General features: G+C 38.5%; 1 protein-coding gene across 8 annotated transcripts in view; it reads left to right on the top strand.

The window, feature by feature from the left end:
• Window positions 1-25,003, top strand: part of grid2 (glutamate receptor, ionotropic, delta 2) — a 475,459-nt gene that overhangs the window by 285,922 nt on the left and 164,534 nt on the right. For all 8 annotated transcript variants that reach the window (XR_013283658.1, XR_013283660.1, XR_013283659.1 and 5 more), the window contains one exon: window positions 23,023-23,076. Coding sequence is in view for 5 of the 8 variants with exons in the window: in XM_077522426.1 (XP_077378552.1) it covers window positions 23,023-23,076 (54 nt within the window). In the remaining 3 variants the exon portion in view is untranslated. The remainder of the gene's footprint in view (window positions 1-23,022; window positions 23,077-25,003) is intronic.

Genomic DNA, 25,003 nt, shown 5'->3' with positions numbered 1-25,003 from the left:
TGATAATTTATGAGAGACTCTTTACTGTCTTGATGTTGCCGTTTTGGTTAGCATTTCAGCAGCTCAGCAGTCAACTCTTGTTGAATGTCCATGTGTCACCAGTAGAGCCTATGAATTGAGGTGATTACTAGGGATGTCACGATAAGGGCAATATCGTGATATCGCGATATTAAAACTGCCACAATATCGTCGTCGTCATGTTCACAATATTTAAAAGGAACACATTTGTGGAAAAAAAAAAGTCAGGTTGATTTCCATTTGTGCAGTTCTAGCACCCTCGAGTGGCTAGTTTATTAGTGCAATTTAATTTTCATTAGGGATGTTTTGGCCTTCTATGTTTAAAATCTATGCTAATTGTCAGATGAAGGGCAACCTAATTTGCTTTTGAAGCGATCAATGTGTGCTTGCATTACCAAGTAACTGCCTCAATATTGTTATTAGAGATTAAAGGTGGTTTATATGCATTGCACAATATTCTGCTTTTTTTTTTTAAGTATGTGCTCTCTTTTTTTACAATATTGTCATCTTTTTTAAATATCGCCAACGCCCCCACAATATCGTGATAATTATTGTATCGTGCCCTTCATATCGTGATAATATCGTATCGTGATGTTTGGATATTGTTCCATCCCTAGTGATTACCATTAATAGAATTGAATGTTGTAAGTACGAATACACATGCTAGTTACTCGTCTGTTTCCATAAAAATACTTAATAATATAACTTACTTTTCTGTGATAACCTTCATAGAAGCTGCTGTTTGATCACAGCAGGCCTTATCAATAAATTACGTCGACCGAAACACCAAACCTAATGTTTTCCAATAAGGTAGAAAACAAGAAGAAACCATTTTGACAAGGCCTTGATATTTCTCTCTATCGCTTTTCACACGCAAACTCGCATGTCACATTCAATATGCAAAGAAGTGGGAACAACATAAATGTTGCCATTTGATATCAAGGTGTTAAAATATTTACAAACAACAATGCCATTCCAGGACAACTTCCTCTTCAAGTGACATTTTAATTTTATTTTATTTATTTTTTTACTTGTTTTTTTTTTTTTTTTTTTTTTTTTACTTGAAGAGCCATCAAGCACGAGCCCACTCTGCAGATGACACACATCACAAATTAAACATGAGGAAAAATACTCTGCGTGAGGCACGTTGAATAATACATCGCATGGATACATTGCACTAGTTTTAGTTTACTCTGCCTCCATCATGACAATGTGGGCCAAAAACTCCAAGTGTAATTATATACAACTCGACTGAATTTTGCTCACTTACAAAGAAATTAACATCCTTGTTTATTAACTCATTCACTCCCAGCCATTTTCACAGAAGCAATCCTGTTCGCTCCCGGCTGTTTTACTGGATTTTGACTGATTTTGCGAGGCCCACAGAATATCGCGTTCTATTGCTATAAAGGCATGGAACCTATCAAAAGAAAGATTAAAGTCTCTTCTTTCATTAGGAAAAAAAAGTAAGTTTCTATCTGTTTCCGTTTTGCACCAATTAGCATTAGAAGAGAGCTAAGTTTCATCAGTTTTCACAAACCTTTTTAAAATTGTAAGTAATTGAGCTTTTTTTCTACATGGCCCTGGTTGATCTCCTTTGCTCTGCTGCCACCTGCCGGCGATTTGTGTAATAACTACCATTTCTGCAACCATTCTTTGCAGTTGAGAGGCTGCATCAAAGCCTTCTGTATGCTCTATCATGAAAAAAACAAAAAAAACAAAAACAAAAAAAACGTATAAATACGTCTTTGAGACACTTAAAACATAAAAAACATATTTATACGTTATTGGGAGCAAACGAGTTACTTATGGTAACGGACAGAATATCAGTCAAAAATCTATTAAATGCATACAATGTAGCAGCTATAAAATGAGTATTTCATGTCGTGACATTTGATTCGCTGTCAGAAATTTGGCTCCCACTGATTGGCAGGGGCCCATGTATGCAAAATCAACCAATTGCCAATACTTCTGATTTCAACTTATTGTGTGTAGAAAGATGATTCAATTCATTCAAGTAAAATGTACAAAAGTAGAAATTAATTTATATTGCCAATAAAACAATACCCAATTTTAGGGATAGGTATTGGGCCAATACCTGGCTTGATTTCAAGGTATCGGTACTCGCAACAGCAGGCGAAAATCCTATCAGCCACCCTCTTGTGGCTGTTTTACGATCAGGAACTTGAAATGACCAATTAGAAGAATAGAGAGTTGTCATTAATATCATACAATTTTAAGGAAAATGCTATACTGGGATATATAGGTCTTTCTTTAAAATGTTGTCATTGTTATTTCTGGGAAATTTTATGTATCAGAAGTACTAGTGGTTGGTACTTCATATCGTAACAGTGACTACTCGAGTTGAGGACTCGGTGTGGAAAAAAAGTTGCATCATCCTGACCCATTATGATAACTTGACAAAAAACAACAACACAAAACATCTGTACTCTATGAAATAGCCCATCAGAACAAACATATTTTCTGCTGGGACTTTTTTTAAACTCCAAAATAAGCAGCAACCTCAACCAGGTGTAAAAAAAAAAGTATCAATTAAAAGAAAAAAAGAAACAAAAAGGAAAATGGATGGTTGAATGGTAAATCATCAAAGTCCATCACATCAAGTTGAAATGTATTTTTATTATATGGGATCTCACTGTATTTATATTGTGTGCCTTTTAAGCCTTTCTTCCTTTCTAAAAGTACATCGTGTATATTCTCCAAAACATTAAGCAGTTAAGCAGCTGCCCCCCTCAGGGAGGCGTTTGCATCCAAATGTCAGTCTACTTGCAGACTGTCATGTTATCTCCTGGTGACTGTCGATGGTGTAATAGGGTCAACGCTCTGCGTCAAATGGGCTTCCTCCCATGAGGCCCGGCGATAAATAGATGGAAGACACGATGGGATAATTGAGAAGACACGGGATAATAATCTGTTTAAGGTCAGACGGGATGGAATCTCATCTTTTGCTTCACTGATGATTTTGTAGCGATGCATGTTGTGTTTAATAACTTGTTTTTGATTCATCTGCATGTGCTCAAGTCCTCCTGTGTAAACGAAGCGCGTGTTTCTCTCCTCATGGCTGAAAATTGCTTTTCATGTTGAATGGAGAGCATGTTATCGGGAGTGAGTGGATTAATTGATTGTTTGTAATTAATTTAGAACTTTATACTGTGCGTGTTTATGCCTGTGATTGAGATGGTCTAAAACAGGAGTGCAACATGTAGCTCATGAGCCGCGTGTGGTGACTGTTAGACTTTAAAAAAAACACCTAAGCACAGACATACTTGTTTGGTAGATGTGTTTGTTTCCCAAGTTTTATTGAGCCAAGGCACATACTTTGCATGAAAAAAAAATGTCACAGAAAGTACAGTTTATACACTGCCATCTACTGGAAAAAAAAAAAAACATAATTTCTTTGCCTGTCACTATACATCACTGGCATAAATAGACACTAGCAAATTGTTTTAGGACTTAGTAATGGAAATAATCTGTAAGACGTTTATTTTCAGGGGTATTGTAGCATAATTTTGAAATGATATTAGATTATTAGGAAGTCTTATTTTTTGGTATATTTAAGCTTGAATTGTTTAATATAGGCAACTCGAAAAGAATTTGGAGGGGTCTCAATTATTCACGTTTTTTTTTGTCATGAGCTTGTTGGACTGTTAGTCAGTGTTTACACAGATATCATATTAGGTAAGCGACGTGAGTTTGGAACTTGCTTGCACTCGAGCCGCGCGTAGGGGTGCAACGGTTTCAAATTTTGGTGTACGATTATAATCTGACAGATTGATATTGTGATTCACTCTAGGAGTTCTCCACAATATCAATCTGGGACTGCGCCATGGTGATTGGCTCGAGAAAAGTTGGGACATTCTGTATGATATTTCTAGATGATTGGACACGTTTGTTTTGACCAATAACGGCAATGGATGAAAATGTCATCTTCATTCTCGTTGAAGTGGGGGTCACAAACATCTTTGCCGGATAAAAATTCACAAAGCGCCACTCTTCAACATTCAACAAGGAAACAATGAGTAATTCTCAACTCAACTTAATTTATAAAGCGCTTTAAGAACAGGCGTTGCTGTATACAAAGTGCTGTACATAAACATCAGTTTTGCAGTAAACAAGAACAAAGCAAACATTTTGAAGTGTGAATACAGGTTTTTTTTTTTGTTTTGTTTTTTTATTTATTTATTATTTTTTTACAAGTAAATACTTATTATTAATTGCAGCGTCCAATCGTCCATGTTAGGTTTGTTTCTTTGCCCCCAGCATCGGCGCTGGCTTCCTGGTTTCGTCACAGCTACATATCCCGCCCCCAAGCACAATGTCGCTCTGCGATTGGTCCGAACCATCGGTGGAAATCAACGGGCTTGGTACAAGATGTTTCCGTCAATTTAGCGCACTAAATTGACCGTGTGGAAACAGAAGAGCTGTTGTGAGTGGAAATAATCAGTGTTGTTGAACGGCTGTGGTTAGATAATCCCGACGTTTAAAAACCATGGTCAATCGTAAAACCGGTTAATCGTTGCACCCCTAGCCGCACATCTATTTTGTAAACAAACACAGTGCATCTCATCCTCTGGCTCGCAGATATATTGGCTCGTGACATTCTTCGGGCAATGCGTCAAACTTTTGAGCTTGTTTGAAACGGAGTCATGCCAACCTGAATATCAGTACAACGGCCAAAAAAAAGTAGCGCGCTGCCCAATCCAGCGACATTTAAACACTCTCTCGGGATGTTCAGTTGGATCCAAAGCAATAACAAATGCAATTGGTGTTTTTATAGTATAATAATTCACACTGTTCAAATTGTTGCAACTGTCTGCATCCCTTATTTGCCCTCAAAAATAAGACAAACTATCGATGTTGCGCTTTCCTAAAAAATAAAATATTTACACTTTTCCGTATATTAAACATTTATTACATTGGATACAATATTTTGTTTATTCAATAATCTTTCCCTTGTTGGAGTACTTGCTCATAGTTGCAGTTTCATTTTTAATGTCATATGATATATTCTAACCTTCATTTTTCTGATGTTGCACCTGTGAATATTCTCTTGTCCTGTTCCTATACCGTGTCTTTATTAGGGTCACGAGTGATCTGGAGTCTAGCCTGGACATGTCAACAGCCAATTTCAGGGCATGTGTAGGCAAACATCAATTCACACTGACATTCACAACTATTGACAATTTCATATTCTGTCCTCTTCAAATACTTTGCGGCGCTATAAGGAGAATTTCTATGCCTTTTTATGCTGCAACAGTTTTGCTGTGCAACAGTGGCGTTTGATATACTCCTCCTATTGTTATTCATATTGCTATATTTATTGGAAATGCAGTCAGACAGAAAGAGCCTTGAGAGGAGACAGAGAGAGAAGCGAATGGAGCAGAACCAACTCCATAACAGTATAACACCAGTATATGACAACAGTTACTTGGTGTAGGAGTTGGATTTTATTTAGGTGAATTGTGGACTGGGATGGCAGAGCTATGTCAGTACAGGGGTGGACCTATGAAGAAGATTTTTTTTTTTTTTAGGGGGCTTGGGCAAGCCGAAGTGGTCAAGAAAACACTTGCAAGCACGCGAAAAAAAAGAGCTGAACCGCACACCCTTATACTGTAAGTTAGATCCGCAAACCGCGAAAACTGTTCCCATTAACCCAAATTCTGTTTGGTCTGCCTTACCATATCCAATGTGAACCGAACCTTAAAAACAGGATACCGTATTTTCCGGACTATAAGTCGACCCGGAGTATAAGTCGAATTAGCCAAAAAATGCATAATAAAGAATAAAAAACATACATAAGTCGCACTGGACTATAAGTCGCATTTATTTAATAAAAATCGGGACCAAGAACAAACATTACGGGCGTACGGTATGCTAACGTAACACCTTGATGTAAACTGAATACGTGTCTGGTATGTTAACGTAACATATGAACAGTCATTTAGATAACTATAGCATAAAGAACATGCAAACAGGTTTACCAGACTCTCCATCTCACTCCATATCACTAAATCCATTGAACTCGTCATCCTCAGTGTCACTTTTGAACAACTCTGCTAACCCCGGAGGTAGACGAAGCGCCACTTCCTCTTCTGCGTGGCTGTCGTCAGACTCAATTATTACGCCTACAGTGCCCTCTTGTGGTTGTCAGTGTGAAAATAACAAACGTGAAATTATGTTCGTTATTATTACAACAAATACAATTATGTGTAAAAAAAATCACATAAGTCTATCTGGAGTATAAGTCGCCCCCCTGGTCAAACTATGAAAAAAAAGTGCGACTTATAGTCCGGAAAATACGGTAATTACAGAAAAGTGAATTTTGCATCCTGTTACACCCATAGCAACCAGCTATAAGGTGCAACTCGCTATTTTTGAGTAGAGCTATGTTTGTCAACATGTTGTGCATGGCTTGTTTGGCTCTTGATGCTGATCGAGTTAGCCGCCCCTTGCTGGAAAATGTTCCACGGTCCATGCATCATGCTCTAGAAGTACCTGTAAGGCGGCAGCGTGCGGCATATGCGCCGACCCCAGGAGGACTGATCACATTTGTAATTGACGAGCCAAACAGATGCTCCTCTGCACGTATTGCAGCTGCTTAGTCTGCTCGCTGCTAATTTACTCCGACGTCAACCCTTCCCTACTGTGACACTCGTTTGACCCCTTCTATCTCTGTTTTTACTTACTCAATCTTCTACTGACACTGATTAAATCATTTACAAGGCAGAATCCCGATGGGGTATAGTATGGTCATCTCTGGCAGTGCATTTCTAGTATTTAAGTGGTGCGGTTTCGATATGCAAATGCAACCTGTTAACCTTGCTCTCGCAAGATGAATTCTCGCGGTATTTGTGAGTTCACAAACTCCGGAGAATATATCTTGTACCGCCCCCGCTGACGTTTCGGACCAATCACAGAGCGACATTGTGTTTGGGGGTGGGATATGCAACTGTGACGAATCCAGGAAGCTAACAAACAAACCTAACATTGACGAAAGGATGCTGCAATTAATTCTGTTCTTGCAGAATAACTCACCGGGCGCTTCGTGCATTTCTAGCTGGTAAGATTTTTGTGCTTTTCCGCCCTTTGGCAAGAACGAAGACAAAATTTTCGCCCATGGCCGTGTTTGGTTAAAACAAAGAATAGACGCATGTCGAATGAAGCATCGTCCAATCAGCTCGAATTATTGTACAGAATGCCCCGCCTTTCCCCAACCAAATTACTGTGGAGAGTTACCAGATGGATATTGCGTAGAACTCCCACTTGATTGAAGCGCATATCCATCTGGCTCTTGCCAGGTTAGCAACCTGTATTGGTTTTCATAATCATGCATCTTCAAAATATGCCTTCATCCCGTTCCCCAATTATTTGCAGAGGGCGTCATCCAAAGACAAACGCTTCCCTCAAATCAACACCTCAGGTTGGAACTTCAGTTACCCGATTTGAACTCAGTCGCCAACTCCATCGCTGACCGAAACAGCAACACCAAAGAATCTCAGATGTCAGTGCAGTCTAGTACAAGGTGTTCTTTTCATTGTAAAATCCAGTTTCACTCAACTTTATTTGTCACTAAGTTAGTTTAATAATGTGACAAAAATGTATAATGCGTGGCGTCAGACCTAAACCTTGAACCTCCAAAATTGTTGCTTTTCTGGAGACCCATAAATTGTTTTGTTTTTTTTGTTTGTTTTTTTTCCAATACTGCGGCACTTTGGATGACTGGTTAGCATGTTTGCCTCCCAGTACTGAGGACGCAAGATCAAGTCCAGGCTTCGGCCGTCCTGGGTGGAGTTTGCATGTTCTCCCCGTGCCTGCGTGGCTCTTCTCCGGGTACTCCCAGTCTCCTCCCACATTCCAAAGACATGCATGGCAGGTTAATTGGGCGCTCCCAATTGTCCCTAGGTGTGCTTGTGAGTGTGGATGGTTGTTTGTCTCTGTGTGCCCTGTGATTGGCTGGCAACCAGTTCAGGGTGTACCCCGCCTACTGCCTGAAGCTGGCCGGGATAGGCTCCAGCACCCTGCGACCATCGTGAGGAGTAAGCAGTTAAGAAAATGGATGGATGGATGGATGGATGGATGGATAACTAGTTTTAACGTCAGAGGCCGATAAAAAGCATTCAAATCAAATTTATTACATTTGTTATTTGGGTTACCAAATTTTTTGCATATCTTATCATTTTAAAAGTGATGACAATTTTCCAATTTAGTTATTTTAGCAAGAAAAACAGTCAAAGTGCCTAGTTTTGCTTTGGCGGGCCAAATAAAATGATGTGACGGGCCGAATCTGACCCCAGGCCTCGAGTTTGACATCTTGTTTTAAACAATTTCCCTGTATGATTTTAAAGACAATTAGCCTTCAAGTTGGTTCTGACCCCAAAATGTTGTAATGCATCCAGTGAATTATGCAATACATCTTACTGTATTTGTTCCAGCCGGTTTGCCTCTGTTCTCATCAGCTTTTTTTGTCGTATTAAATGAATTATGATATATCAGTAAGTTGAATAACGCCTACCCCATATGACGTTGAGTCAATAAACAGCAGTATTGGAGGAAATAGTGTGTGGTCTTCATCTAAACTTCAGTAGCTGAGGTCTGTATTCTGCATTGAAAGGATTCTTGTTTCAAGCGTTCAGTAAGCCGAATTCACGGCATAGCCAGGATGTTTCAGACGTTGAAAGTATCCTGAGTACTGTGTGGGTGCCGACCCTCTTAGGCGTTTGATTGACACCGGTGAAGATGAAGCTGTGTGCAATGTCACCAACAGTTGACCTATGGCTGAAGGCTTCATATAGCGCTTGTCACGACAGTGACAGGACGGATAGACTGCACGGCGGCTGGAGTCATTTTTACACTCTGCCGAAGCTTAGCGAAAGCTCGCAAGAGAAGGTGATGCTCTCGAAACCGCTTTCACGTGCATGTAGCGTACACACATGTGCAAGCATGTGCACAATAGCTGACCTTGTCTGTTCCGCCATGATTGTTTTTCCTTATGTTCCATCTATCTTCATGCGTCGAGCCAAACAGACTCCCACTCACATATAGCTAACCTTTGGGGTCATTTTCTTCATGACATTGCCAAAAGCAGTGTCTCTCCTCATCATCCGCTATCATCCCTTGGCCGCAGGTTAAATCCCGTTAATTCATCTGTGTTCTCTCGCTGCCTCGTGCCGGTGTCGAGGCTTTCCGTTTTCCGCTCGCCGCGCTCGTTGTAAAGACGTTTTACGGCCGGGCAATAAAAGGCCGTAATGGAAAAATGATTGTGTGTTGCTTGGGCTCGTATGAAGTCAATCGGATATCGCATCAAGATGAGTAAACTACTTTGCTTGGAATTACTGGACCATGCTCGGATGTATAAAAAGAGCGTAGTGACTGTGACTGTGAAATTTTACTAATGCAATTCCGGATTGATGACAATGCGGGAGGTCCTAAGCCCAAAGTTGGTCCCGTGTATTGATCATCGCTTGGCCAAACCGTTTTCTTTTTCATGTGATGAATTCATGTCATCTATATTATTACATGACATCTAAAGGGGTTTCAAAAACTGTAACTAGGTGAGTTTTTTTTTCAGCAAATAGCATTCAACATTGCTTTCCAAATAAATTAAATTACCTCAGTTCATGCATCCTGCTGTTTACATTAAGGCATTAAAATGGTTAACTGCTGCTGTGAACTCAGTTACTCAATTGCTTCAAAATACAAAATTACATAAACAGTTGTAGATGTAATGTTAAACAAATCTACATTTTTACGTAAGTCCTAACTCAAAGTAGCCTATCACTAATCTACGCTACCCCAGTATTAGTGTCATGAATAGGGGTGGGACGATACGGGTAAACCAAGTTTCGATACTGTGACGATATTTGGCTCACGATATCGATAATATCACGATACACGATATCTACGATTTTTGATATATTGTCAAAAAACATTAGTAATATATCACGTTATGTGACTGAAAAGGCCAACAAATGCCCATAAAAAGGAAAATGTCTAATTATGCATTTATTCAATGCCAAAACTTTGTACAATGTACAAAGAAACATGTACATCTGTTCTGCATAGTGCCTCACTACCTCTTATAACTATCTTATAACTGTAAATATTGTAAAGTGAGACAAATTAAAGTGCATAAACATTTATAAGATAACACTGTACAACTGGACACATTACATCGATACTGTCAGTGTATCGATAAACAATATATTGTGATATTGATTTTTTTTTTCCCACCCCTCGTCATCAAGTCTACCCTATTTCCTCAAATTATGATTGTCGCTCTAATAGACGCCACACCCAAATTAGACCCTGGGTTTGTCCTTTACACTCAGAGATTACAACAAATAATGGATTGTCCCGTTTAAACTCAATTGCTAACCCAAAGGGCAGCACCAAAGCACAGTGACTGAACCAATGTTTGTTAATTTCCGTGAACAAAAGCTAAATGTTTTCGTCAGTGCACATTTTTTTACTAGCCGAAAACTAGACTAGATGAGACTAAACACCCCCAACGATAACTGTGACTCTGTATGCATTCGTGAATTTACGGTGAAAAGCTAAAAGTAAAGCATTACATGGCCATGCTTTGCTTGTGGCCCAGGAGAAAGAGAAGATGTAATATATATGGTCACGTTTTTGCTAAATTGAAGTGCGTGTGGGGATGGGGACTTGTGCGTGATAGTATTCAAAGGGCAGGAAAGTGGGCAAAAAGTTATAATGTAAATTTAACATCTGCAGTGGTCCAACAGTAACTAAATCAATCACAAACTAATGGTGGCAAACTTATTAACTTGTAGCATGTAGTGATGTAGCCACTTATTGATATCATTTTGTGTGAAGATGAATCTGTGCTAACTGAGATATACAAGCCCAAGACAAGTGACGACATTCTTCAGTACTGTACTCTCTTTTGTAACAAAATTAGTCTGAACACAACTGTGTTTACATTTTCACAAGTTTGTCTCAGTAAGGAACTGCTGACTACTCTTGCTCGAGCGTCAAACAAGGCAGCATCGAGGATATTTGAGTCACAGTCCAGTGTGAAGGGGCCACTCTCAAGTCATGTGACGTTTCTCTGCAGTTTCACTGCAAAACATTTCTGTAACGTCGCCGTTATCCCTTTTTAACAGAAGCTTTTCTTTTGTAAACAAGTCAAGCACACACACTCAAAAAAAAAAGTTTTCAAAGCATTTGGGGAAGTGACAGCACGCATTGTCGAGCAATCTGACAGCCGTGCTCTCAGGAAAAAAAAAAAAAAAAAGTGGTTGCATAGTGTTGACTGGGTGTAGGCAGGCCCGCATGTTATTCTTCAATTTGTCAGCCTGAGATCAGAGCACTTTTGTTTTTGTCGTAATTTAATTTTGGTTCCCTGAGTTGGAGAATTTTACATTAAAATGCAGGCTGTACTTGGCAGGATGGAGACATATTTTAAGGTTAGAAAAAGTTCTCTCTCTTTAGTTTTTTTGGAATTTAATACATAAATAAATGGCCACTAAATGCTTTGAGAAAACGTGAAACCACAGTATAGTTTGTGTCAGTGTGTCAAGCGTGATGTTATTAGCATTGAGGAAGTTTGCTGCCAAATGATCTGGTTCAGAGTCAGACATGTTTAAAAATAATTTCCCACTAAATTATTATGACTGTCACTTCATTTGGATTCAAATTACAAGTTGATGTTGTTTCCATGGCAACGTCTAACTGTCATACAGTGGAGCCTCTAAAGTCACCCAAAAACTACTTACTAAGGGGATCACAGCACCGAATAATTAATTCAAGCATGTTTGCTTTTGCTTGTGCTTTTTTTTAAAATTTTTTTGCAACAGATTCGTAGTGTGACCTGTGACACAATTTACCATAAAATTAAGACTTTGCTGTTATATTTTAAAATTTGTTTTTATTAGGGATGTTCGATACCACTTTTTTTTCAGACCGATACCGATACTCAGACTCTCAGTACTCACCGATACCGATACCAACTGCCGATACCAGTAGTACATTTTGACAAATAAAAAAAAGATATTTTTAAACAAATATATTTCCTTTAATTTTGACAAAAAAAAACAGCACAGTCACTCTTCAATAGTCTTAACGTTCAAAATAAAACACAAAAATGCTCTTTTAGTTTAAGATTCACAATTTTGAAGTATTTCCAAACCGGTGAAGTTTTGGTGAAAAACAGCTGCAAGCTAGCGCCAGTTACAGGCAAGGTGGACTCACTTAACGTCTTCCCCCTCTGCCATCGGTCGCTTGTACTCGTCTGCGTCACGAGTACTCGAGTACTTGAAAAAAGGCTAGTATCGGCCCGATACCGATACCTGGTATCGGTACTCGCCCATCCCTAGTTTTTATATTGTAATGTTAAGTGAAGCCAACTTCTTTGAATGTGAAAATGGGCCTTCAAGGAGAAACATTATACAGGGTTTGTTGTTATTATTATTATTATTATTATTATTATTATTAATTGTTGCATTGAATTGAAAGCATGTCTCAGGGGTTTTAATAATGTGATAATTTGTGCTAATTTCCACCCTGTTTCTTGCCTAGCTGAAATTAACCAGCTTTGAGAAGTTCTCAAATCAGATCTCTCTCAGCCAATCGCTCTCGTTACCATGGCAACTGTGCGTGTGACGCATTCAGCTGACACGAGGTCAAACCCAAATATCCCCCTATTACAACTTCATAGAGCAATAAAGTATGTGCCGCTTCACAGAAGTTAGTTAGCGCTAATCTGTGCGTCCAGCACAACTCGATGACTGGCTGCTTGCACTTTTGGTTTTGACATGACAGCGTTTCAGACCGTTTAGTCTGTCATCGTTATGTTTACCTTAGACCTATCAAGACACTTCCATGTATTTGTCCAGCCATTGATTGTTCATATCTAAATGTCAGCTTGCATCTTGTCATATTTACCGTTGTGTGTGTGCGTGTGTCTGTGCCTGTTTGTTTTCAAACCTATCTCAGTGGATTTGCCAGTCGCTTGAATCTGCGGCCCAATCGATAACAAAAAGGCCAAACAGCATATGTGCATGCACACACAAACAAACATGTAGTTGCTCCATGAATGTTGACCTTTTTACCTTTTCTGCAGCAGCACATAACAGTAGACACAGACATCTTTCTAGCTCTTTGAGCGCCAAAGACGTTTTATAACGATTAATAAAATCATGATGTATGCCGCCATAAACGTTAAATGACGTCAACTACGTTTTTTTTTTTTTTTTTAAATAATCAATGGGCAGTGCAACGTCTAAGTGCACTGCTGTCTGGTCAATGGTTTGTGGAATCAAAACCACTCACTAACTATGGCCAGCAGATGGCAGCATTATATCTCTTTTCAATGGGCTGCAGGTGTATGAAATTACAACGAAACATGACGAAATCTGATGAAAATTGATGAAATAGAACATTTTCAAGGATGACGGAAATGATCAAAGCCTTTGTCATATTATTACTTTTTTGATAACGTGTGGCAGTAAAAGAGTTCATCTGAACATATGGCAGCCTGTAGGAACACATAATCATAGCTGCTAAAAGTGTACAAAAAAAAATAATAGAATAAAACAGAAGAGAATGACTTCTTTTTTCTCTCTCACCTGTTGTCTTATTTCTGATCAATAATATTGATAGTCCCGTCAACGGGACATTTGCTGGCTTTTGTCGCTTGTGACACGCGTGCGCACACACACACACCCACACACACACACCAGTCGATTATTGGCGTGTGACCACCGCTGGATCAGATTAATTAAAGCGACCATAATGGCAGTGATTTCAAGTCATTAGCTGCGAGGAAAGAAGCGCACGGGCCTTTGACACCCCTCGCGACTGCTGTCGTGGAACGCTCCGTTGCTTTGAAGCAAAAGACTTAATTACACAAAATCTCACTGTTTCCTCAATAAAATACTCTGTACTGGAAATCTAGGCCTTACAAGTCATTTACTTTGCTCTCGCCGGGGCTTAAATACGCCTTGATGAAAACTACCCTATTTCCGCAAAATAGTGACAGTGGGGGTGGTTAGGAGGCCCAAGTAATAGTAAACAATGTTCCTGCGATATTACAATTTGTCAAGTCAAAACCTGAATATTCATCATTCACTCATAGCAGTATGTTGCTATGGAAATAAGTCATAAATGGACATTAACTGCTTATCAATAACATTTGAACTATGTTGTTAACCAAAAAAGCAGTACCAACATAAGGGGCGGAGCTACATTGATGCATTACATGGATGCATTATTCTGAACGCATGCCACAAGAATAAACACACACACACACATATATATATATATATATATATATATATATATATATATATATATATATATATATATATATATATATATATATATATATATATATATATATATATATATATATATATATATTCAAGAATAAATAAATCATTGATCTAATTTCAAACTCTGAAACTAATCTGTCCAAAAGAAGATTCATACATCAATCAAAAGGATTATTTTCACATCATATCAAACAAATAACATGGCCGAGGGGTCATTGTTTACCATACCACCCACAACCATGGTTTCATGAAAAAATATGCAAACAAATACCAACCTTGTACACACACTCAGTGCATTGGACAGATGTACATTGTGACATGGTACACAAAAACAAAGTACCAGCAAAGAAAATGGCATTATTTAGCAAATTAAGTTAAGCAAAGCATCGTTTTTAGACTTGTTCCTGGGTGTGCACCCTGGTCACCCAACTGAAAACTTTCTGGTCAACAGCTTTAAGTATGGCGACTTATTGGATACTGTCAACGTTTCTCTGTGTGCTATGAAAAACGATCTTACATTATGTGCACGCAATGTGTTTAATCGAAACACAGCGAAATCACTCTGGGATGTTGTGTGCATAGAAACACTGTATGTCGTTGCGGTGTAGTTTTACATAAATGCCATGTGCAATTTCCATACTTGAATAGCTTCACTGAGCAATATTATAACCATTGGTAGGGTAACATTATTTATACATTGATTGGAAGTGCCATTGTGGTCCGATGGACTAATAGTAGTGCCTTAGCATCGAGTGGTTCTGGGTTTGAATCTCTACTCCAGCCTTCCTGTTTGGATTTTGTTTTTAGGTTCATTGAAGACTTTAAAGCGTCCAGTTAGATTATTTTGTTGTCTTAACACAAATAGTGAGCACACAATACAAATGTTTCTTCCTCTGTTTCCACTACACATACCAGCTGGGGAAAAAAAAGAGAGAAGCCATCTTTATTGCTTCTATTTATCAGTGTGACAACTGCAGGAATATTTACTAAAAAAAAAAATAAAAAAAAAATGCTCAAATGCGAGACAAAATATTGTGTTGTACAAACCGTAATTGGTATGCAAGTGGTCCAGAGTGCTATAGGATGCCTTTTTGGTCACCTTATTATTATTAGATATTTTTTTTATGGGGGCTAGAGCTTTTGTGTGCACATTTTGTGAATTTTTTAATGGACCTGGTAATCACGCTCCATTTGTTCAACTCACTTCAGAGCACTTTGATAATAATGTAAGCCATTACTCTCCTCTATATTTTACACCTGAAAGGCTCCTTTTTGGTTTATGTTCGGTTTGGTTCTTTTTGGGGCATTATTTTTTATTTTTTGTTTTCCCCTGAGACTAAAGGGTCTCTTCCTGTTTTGATGACATGGTTGCATCATTTAAAGGAGACATATTATGGAAAACAGGATTGTGTAAATATACAAAGCCACATAAGTTTGTTAGCGTTTTTTTTTTTTTTTTGCTGGAACTATGTCTGGAATGAGCCATTATTACAAGTTAAAATGTATTTAGTGTCGTGAGAGGCACTTTTATTTTATTTTTTTTCCAGGCTTGGACGCTTGATGAGTTTGTACGTATGTATAATATATCCTGTATCTTTCATGTTCTTCTCTACTTGTGTTTGTGTGTGTAAGTGGGAATCATTGATATGCAAATGTTGGAGGGCTTGGCCTGCAGGCTATTTGCTATATTTGATCCCAAATAGAGCGTAGCATTAAATTACACTTAATCTCATTTTCAATTTGGAGAACATTATTCAATAGCCATGCCCAGTCTTCCTTTGAAAGCACCCGCCATATACACGGCCTCTGCTTGTTTAACTATTATAGCATATCTAAGAGCTTCAGACGATGGTTATTAATGTTTTTGGTTCACTGTCATTGATTTAGAGGAAGTCATCATATGTTGCAGTATTGCCTGCAGTATATACAGTACAATATGTCATCCAGCAGCAGCCATGTGTGTGATTCTCTCTCATTTCTGAAGGATGAAGTAGGAGGTGTTATTACAGGGTGACAGTGATGTACAACCCATCACTCGGAGATTCGAAGACAAGCGATCTGGATGGTTATAGCTTTTAGAAGGGATGCTACAATGTTGTGTCCGTCTTACGTTTTGAAGGTGTAAAATTGTCAAGCTGAAGTTTGTACAATCATTCAGTGTCAGTGCAGTGTCAATGCTTTTATACAGAATAGCAACCTGGGGCAAAAGAAATGGGAGGAAAATGTTGGCTTTAGGCAGGGTGAAAAGGGGGTGCTGATGCAACGCCTAAAGATGGAAAATGGCCGAGTCGACTTGACACCTCCATTCTGCCGGTGTCCGAGTTGTTCATACAGAACAGCGTCATGAAGACTTTGAGGAAAAAATTTTATTTTTACAGGAAATGACGAAAAAACTTTCCGATACTGCCGCTGAAGGTTGAAAGTTGCCAGTTCAACTTTGCACAGTGCTGAAGGTGTTTGGTTTGATTTAGTCATCCCCAATATTTCATTTTATACTTGTACACACAGCGGCACAAAAAAGAAGCAGCATAAAAGAAGCTTCTGATACTACAGTACTTTCAAAAGCAGAAATTTGCTGGCACCTCTTGGCTCTGCTGGACGATTAACTGAATTTTAAATTGTGATTTTTGGATTCTCTTGATCTTTAAACCATGATAATCGAAGAAACACGATTAATGTGTAGGAAGGTGCAATGCGTTAAGTCCCCGATGTTGTGAAAATACCCTGAATTCAACATGTTTGCGTAGCATACCATATGTGATTAAAAAAATAAAATAAAAATGATTGCATACATTGTATATTTAAATAAAAAACATGCTTAGTTTTTAAAACACCGCTAGCACGAATGCTATGTCAATGGATGATCCCATTTAAATGCTAATAGTAAATTAGCAACGACTTCGGGAATGATAGTCCTTCAAATAAGGAATATTCACACACAGGTATAACACTACTCAGTGGTACACATTCTTCCAAATTTGTGAAAAATGTGTTATATTAACTCTTTTACTGCCACACGTTAACAAAACGTTATCATTCACGTCATCCTTGAAAACGTTCTATTTCATCAGATTTCGTCATCTTTCATTGCAATTTGATACACGGGCTGCACATTGAAGAGATACAATGCTACCATCTTGTGGCCATAGTTAGTGAGTGTTTTTGATTCCACAACCCATTGACCAGGCAGCGCTGCACTTAGACGTTGCACTGCCCATTGATTTAAAAAAAAAAAAAAAAAAAAAATGTAGTTGACGTCATTTAACGTTTTTGGCGGCATACATTGTGATTTTATTAATCGGGATTATACGTTTTTGGCAGTCAAAGAGTTAATAGAGCGCAGTTCAACTTCTTCTCATTCTAAGTGTGTACTCAATGTATGCATGGCACCCCACTGCCACTAAGAGGTTGAAACATGCAGGAACAGCTGGTATGTTTTTTTTGTCCCCCCCCAATTGTGATTATTTTAGGATAGCCTACTCTTTTCTTTTTTTTTTTTTTTCTTCTTACTACCGTAATTTATTTTCTCGTTGTTCTTTCAAGTTATATTTAAAGTTGGGGTTTCAAAGATTCAAAGAATTTTCCTTCTTCAAAATTCAGATACAAAGAAAGATTCAACGGCTTTTTATTTATTTATTTATTGTCGTACCAACACACATTTCCACATAACATGGCATGAAATATAATCCCCGACATCGCAGGTTAGCCCAGTAAATCTCGAGACTTGTGAAAATAAGATAAAAATAAATATGATAAGGAGGTGATGTTTATTTAAGGCTTCAATGTTGCAAAGATGCAAGGCATCAAAGGTGTGGATGTAGCAGAATGAAAATGTAAGCGGCTTGAATTTCACATATTTACAAGGTCATTTTCTACTTGACTAAAACAATAGAGTCTTGAAGAATAAAATGTGGGCATGGGAATGAATGGGCAGGAAGCTATCATGACTGTTTTGAGTAGTTGAGTTTTTGTACTGAAGAATAATAAATACTATTTTTGTTAAATAAATGACTAATTGTTCTAATAATTGTGATTTCAATCTCAATCAAAATAATCGTGATTATTATTTTTTCCATAATCACCTTCTGCTGTGAGACCACCTCACATTTTAAGTTCCTCTGCATTCCTCGTCACTTCATTCCACACAGGCAGTCATGAAAAAAAAAAAAAAAAAAGTGGGGCATGTCAGCTTTTACAAGTGATGTGAAGAGTTTCTGATGCCCTTCCATTTCTGTCTTGGTCTGACTTGGTATCCAGTCTGTGTCAGTGCTATCTATGCAGAACAATAACCGAAACCCATGGGGGGGCTTGACCGATACATAGGAAGGGGGTCTGAGAAAATATTCTACAATGTCAAATATAATGCTGGAGGTCTTAACTGGGGCTACACAGATTTCTCATGGGGCTATAGCGCCCCCTAGGCCCAGAGTAGTGCATCCCTGAACCAAGATGTTTTGGTTCCCGTGACTGCAAGGCTGATCCAGGCTGTCTGCCGAAGTCCTCTGCAGTCGGTCCAGTTGCCCGTGAGTGGGAGTCGTTGGGATTATCAGTCATGGAAAACAGCTTGTTCATCCTCCTCTCCACTGCCGAATCAAAGATGTCTGGTGTGTTACAGCGTGGATGCAACTCGCGCCAGCAGAGCGGCATGTACTGGGAACAACACACTACTGGTGCTCCCACTGAAGAATCTCAGCTTCTTCCTCTTTCATGATGCCTGTTTGGCCCCGAGGCCTTCGGGCCTCGCAGTTGCCGTCGCCAAGGATGCGCCGCTCGTTGCGTGTCCTCCGCGGCCCAAACCCTGTTGCGGCGAGCTTCGCTCTCAAGTCCATCGTCAGCTTTTCCATCCCTTCTTGTTGTTATCCTCCTCCAGCAGAGGATGTGGGATGTTAAATGCACCAGAGAATTTACAGAAAGTAATTCTCCCATGGCGACCTATTCCATCCAAATGCAAATAAGCTGTGCTGCAGCAGCGCATATTATGCATGGACGGCGGCGAGATGGGCTGGTTTGGAAAGAAGTACGATGCTGTTTTTTTGTTTGTTTTTTTCTGTTGGGCAAGAGCGAGATTGAAAAAGTGTCATCGTATTTCCAAGATGGTGCTGATGACGTCTGCTTTATGGTCTACATACCAGACTTTAAAGATGGAAGAATTTTGGCCGTATAACACAGAGAGAACATTTTTGCAAATTCAGTCATTTGCATTATTTTGTGTAGAACCTATTCTCATCTATTCTCTGAAGAACTCACGTATTTGCAGTGTTTGTGCTCTTTCTCAGGCACTCAAAGATGCCTCAAGTTGGCATAAATGTCCCGAAAGGATTGTGTACGTGAAGAAGGTTGTGTGGAATTTCATTTTTTGGCCAAAGGTGGCAGTAACGATTCATCCGTTAATCCATCCATCCATCTTAACCGCTTGCTAATAAGGGTCGCAGGGGTGCTGGAGCCTATCCCAGCTGGCTTCAGGCAGTAGGCGGGGTACACCCCGAACTGGTTGCCAGCCAATCACAGGGCACACAGAGACCAACAACCATCCGCACGCACAAGCACACCAAAGGACAATTCAGAGTGCTCAATTAACCTGACATGCATGTCTTTGGAATGTGGGAGGAGTCTGTAGTACCCGGAGAAGACCCACGCAGGCACGGGGAGAACATGCAAACTCCACCCAGGAAGGTCGAAGCCTGGACTCGATCTTGGGTCCTCAGTACTGGGAGGCAAACATTAGTGTTGTTCCGATACCGATACTGGTATCGGCAGAGGTGCCGATACTGCATTAAAACAGTGGTATCGGTATCGGTGACTACTCACAAGTAACATGCCGATACCATTAATTCCAACACTAATATAGGAGTTTGGATGCAGCATCTTGTGTCTTGCTCGTGCACGACATTCACCGATATGTGACATGTTCATTGCATGCCGATCTAAGATATCCTATTGGCCCTTGAATGCTCTGAACCAATGGCAGGACAGCTTTTTCATGTTGAGGAAAAAAATCCTTAGGTATCGGTATGGTATTGGTATCGGCCGATACTGCAAAGCTGGGTATCGGAATCGGTATCGGGGCCCAAAAAACAGTATCGGAACAACACTAGCAAACATGCTAACCAGTCAGCCAACGTGCGCAGTAACGATTCAAAATGGAAAATTCTGTGTTCAGCAGCTTTAAGAAGAAACCCACAAAATAGAAAATCATACACTGCTTTTATCCTTTTATAGAACAGATTGTGTACTGTGGGCTCAGCCATAATATAACATCTTTGCTTGTTTAGCAACGGCACGTTTGTATCTATCACTGAAGAGATTCAACCCCTGAGGAGTCATGGATGGCGTTATAAGAGTGTGTCCTTTCTCTCATTAGCTGCCAACATCTGTCCAGGCGGCTGCCACTGGGATATTGTAATGGAATAAACCGGAAACACTTGCACTGGCGTACACCCACACGCCAGCAAACACAACAGCGCATACACTACCCGTGTTTGACTACATCCTACGTACTTCCTTTAGCATAATAACCATTTTCACAAGCACAGAAATCAACATAAAGGCTGTTCAGTGTGCCATTGTGGAGAAAAAAAAAGCAGCAAATATGGGTGAAATAGTCTTCAAAAGCACATTTTATGGTCTACTGGTGAGTGAGTGGAAACATACTGCACGGCCCATAAAGAAAAATTAAGGTAAAGATCTTGCGTTTAATTGTGAGTCATCACTCTCCGTTCAGTCTTGTTCTTTCTATCCGCGGACAGAATGCTTTATGGCGGCCGTCACTGTTACGATGATGAAGTTTTATGGAGACACTGTGGGAGATTAAAGCGCTATTAGCCACACGCCGTCGGCCTCTCCAGCTGTTGCCTTTTGTTTACGGCCTAAAAAAAAAGTGTTTTATGATATATAGGCAACAAGGCAATTATAGATAATGATATACGAGAGGATATGTGGAGTGTGGCAAGGCGATGGCACACAGGGCACACTGTTGAAACGTTTTACTGACAAGGAGAAATCGCACCTTCTTTTAATGTGTCACCAAGCACCTTTGATGCTCACTGAACTGAGGTCTAACATTCATGATTCACACTCTGTACTTAAGTGCAGATACTTGTGCAAAAAAAGTAAGTTTGCTAACATTGTCAAATCACCACCAAAAAAAATGGTTAAAATAGAACATATTTATATGTCTTTGGGAGCTAATGAGGTAATTAGGTAATGATGAAAACGTGGAAAAACGTAACCTTAAATAACTGCGTATGTTTTGGCGGATTAAATAGAGTTTTTGAATGCCAGAAATGTGTTTTTTTGTTTTTGTTTTTTTTTTAGGCTGGCACAAGACACAAAATGTGCCAATATTGCCAGAAATCTTGTAGTTGACAATATTAAACAAACCTCTTCAAAAACAAGTAATGAGTAGAACGTAACGGATAGGGGTGTGCCAAAAAATCGCTTTTATTTAAATTAGAAATGAAGAAGAAGGGGAAAAGGCTGTTGTAGCCCACATGCTGTTTTTCTGGAAAAAGGCACTTAAAATACAAAATTAATAAATGTTTAAACAAAAAAAAGACACTTTAATGTCTCCATTTGTCATTTTGTCTTGCAAAGCAGACTGGAGTACATCATGACAATGTTGTGCATGTCTGTAAATTGAAGCAGAAATCATTTGTCAATCAAATAATTTTGAATCGAAAATAGTTTGAATCGAGAATCGAAAATCGATTCTGAATCGAATCGTAGACCCAAAAATCGTAATCGAATCGAATTGTGAGACAGTTAAAGATTCCCAGCCCTAGTAACTGATACCTTTTTTTTCAAAGGTTGGGGAAGAAATAAATACATAAATAAATAAATAAATTATTTCTGTCACAGTTAAAGTATTAACGCATTGAATAATCACAAAAAAATATTGCATTAATCATGTATTAACGCAGATTAATCACACTATTAATTTTGACCGCAGATGATCCTTCCGCTTGATGGCGAATGATTAAATGTTAAAGGTAGCACAGGTTTGTTTTGAGCAAAAAAAAACATAACTATGTGCATTCAAAGTAAAGCATTTAATAAATGTTTGTATATGACATTCAGAATATTTATGTCAAAATATTGGGGTCATTTTTTTTTTCCATTTTAACTTGTGCAATTAACTGATTAGAAAATCAAGAGGATATGAGTGCAGTGGATCAAAAAAAAGTCAAAGACATCCTCATAACAGTAATTGTAGAAAAAAAGAGGTGCTCTTCATATTCGAAAATGCGATTAATCTGATTAAAAAAATTGTTTGACAACTATAAAATAAATAAATCAAGTAAACTACAGATATGGTGAACCCTTGCTACATATTTACAATTCAGCATTCATGATTTTATTTAACCATTTACATATTTCTGGAGGAATATATCTTCCATTATTTGCTCCAGTTTTGGTACTCATGTCACAGCCATAAAATACAAATAGTGTTCTGGCGCCGTGCTGAGCTCAGGGGAGGAGCTTCGATTAGTCAGGCTTTAACTTTGTCTAACAGAAGAAACAATTATTTGCAGCCATCTTGAGTCATCTATAGGCAATTACAAATCCTGAAAAAAGTGGAATTTTACTGCATCTTTACTCTGTTAATTTTCACACTATGCGAATCTTAAGATTTGTGCATCTTCAGAGACAACTTTTTAATGCTAAACACTGTTTTTTTGCTATGTTGCAGGTGGTCGAGACTAACTTGGTGGCCTTTGATTGTCACTGGATCCTCATTAACGAGGTGAGTTGTTGAAGAGAAAACAAATTGATCCATTATGGCTTCTCAGTACCGTCTTTTTCTGCAATTCTGTGCTATCATTTGAATTTTCCGACACTCCATTTTCTAGCAGGGTCTTGAGTAAAAGCTCTGAGATACTTTGCTTGGGAATTAACAGTCACATTTGGGAATTTCCATGAATTAACATTAATTTATCATATGGCCGCTGTCCAAAGCATATGAAAATTTTATGAGTTTGTAAGAATTTGTATTAAACATATTATCAGTGTTTGGACCAACAGTACAGTATATGACTTTAATTAGAACAACGATAGAAATATACATGTAGTGTTGCTGATTAAAAACTTTATTTATTTATTTTTTGCTTAAGCAAGCAGACTCTATTTTAGGCCACACATAGTACATTTGAATTTACTTTTTTCTTTAAATAAATTAAAACAGGATGTCATATATGTTTTTATCTAGTGAGTTAAATTCCCTTTAACACATTCATTGCCAGACCAGCAAAAAAAATGCATCATTTGACGTCTTTTTCCGTCAATGGCAGTGAATGAGTTAAACATGGTAAAAATCAATTAAGCAATTATAAATTGTTGATATAAAGTACAGCAGGGGTGTCCATTTTTTTTTTCCTCTGAGGGCCACATACAGAAAAATAGAAAGCTGCAAGGGCCACTTTGATTTTTTTTTAGTTATTTATTAAAACATTCATTGCCAGACCAGATAAAAAATGCATCATTTGACGTCTTTTTCCGTCAATGGCAGTGAATGAGTTAATTACCATATACTCACGATAATTCTTGTTAGTGTCCATCTTGGAAGTGTAATAGGAATACACCAGAATGTGTTTTTTTGTTTTGTTTTGTTTTGTTTTGTTTTTTTACATGTGCTCAGATAACGTAATTAGATGTGGTGAAGCAGCATGTGACTCATTCCCCAAAGTTTTGTTGTTGTTGTTTGTCCTGTTCCCAATAGCCAAAAATAATTATCTCTCAAAGTTCTCATTTATGATAAGCTATTGTTTGCACCACGCTTGGTATTTATTAGAGTCAAGAACTTTCTCTGCACTTGGTTGTAAAGGGCCTATCACAATTTAAATTCTCTTTTTTTTTTGTTTCAGGTTGTTAATCAGTTGATACTTGCTTGTGACCTCTGTGGAAGATGAAAATAAGTTTTCTAATCAAAAATTAGGGCTGTAACTTAAATATTAATAACACGGGGAGGGAAAATTAGAGCACAAGAAGTCCACTAAGTCACGATCTTAATCATACTAGTAAACCTTTTTTTTTTTTCTTTTTTTTTTTTTGGAGGGGATCTGACTGTGATTTCACAGTTTGAATTCAGCTAGTTATTCCTCCCTGTTCACATTTTAATGGGACCGTTGGTCATAAGATAACATAATTAAACTTTAACATTGGCTATAATTTGATGTTAATGCTTTTCCTGGAGAGCTTTGTTTATAATTTATGAGACGTGCCTTTGATTAAAAAGGAGCAAAATAAGTGCATGCGTGTCTTCTATTTAAGGACGACTATTTCCCCAAATAGTGACCGTCCCTCAAATCGATGCCGTGCACCAATTAGTTCACTCAAATCCACCCGAGACAAATAAACACTTCCCTCAAATTTCAATGAGGAATAAAACAGGCAATAACTGTAATTACTTCTGTCCAAAGATGCTTTGGTTCACACGGGAGACGCATTGACAAGAATTAACCGTTGTGCCTAGTTAAACTCTGCTGCTAACCAAAACAGCAGCACCCACAGAGGCATATAGAACAATCACCCACATTGATAAAGGTTTGGAAACAGGCCCTCTATATTGACATATATAAGGTCATTTTTGGGGGCTGGTAGAAGACTCAATTTGGAATAAGAGTTTTCAACATTTTAACACAATTGCTAACCAAAACAACAGCACATACTGAGGC

The sequence above is a fragment of the Festucalex cinctus genome, chromosome 5, assembly GCF_051991245.1.
Source record: "Festucalex cinctus isolate MCC-2025b chromosome 5, RoL_Fcin_1.0, whole genome shotgun sequence".
In the NCBI taxonomy this organism is placed as follows: domain Eukaryota; kingdom Metazoa; phylum Chordata; class Actinopteri; order Syngnathiformes; family Syngnathidae; genus Festucalex; species Festucalex cinctus.
Note: the sequence above shows the minus strand (reverse complement) of the source record. Positions and strands in the feature narration are given on the sequence as shown.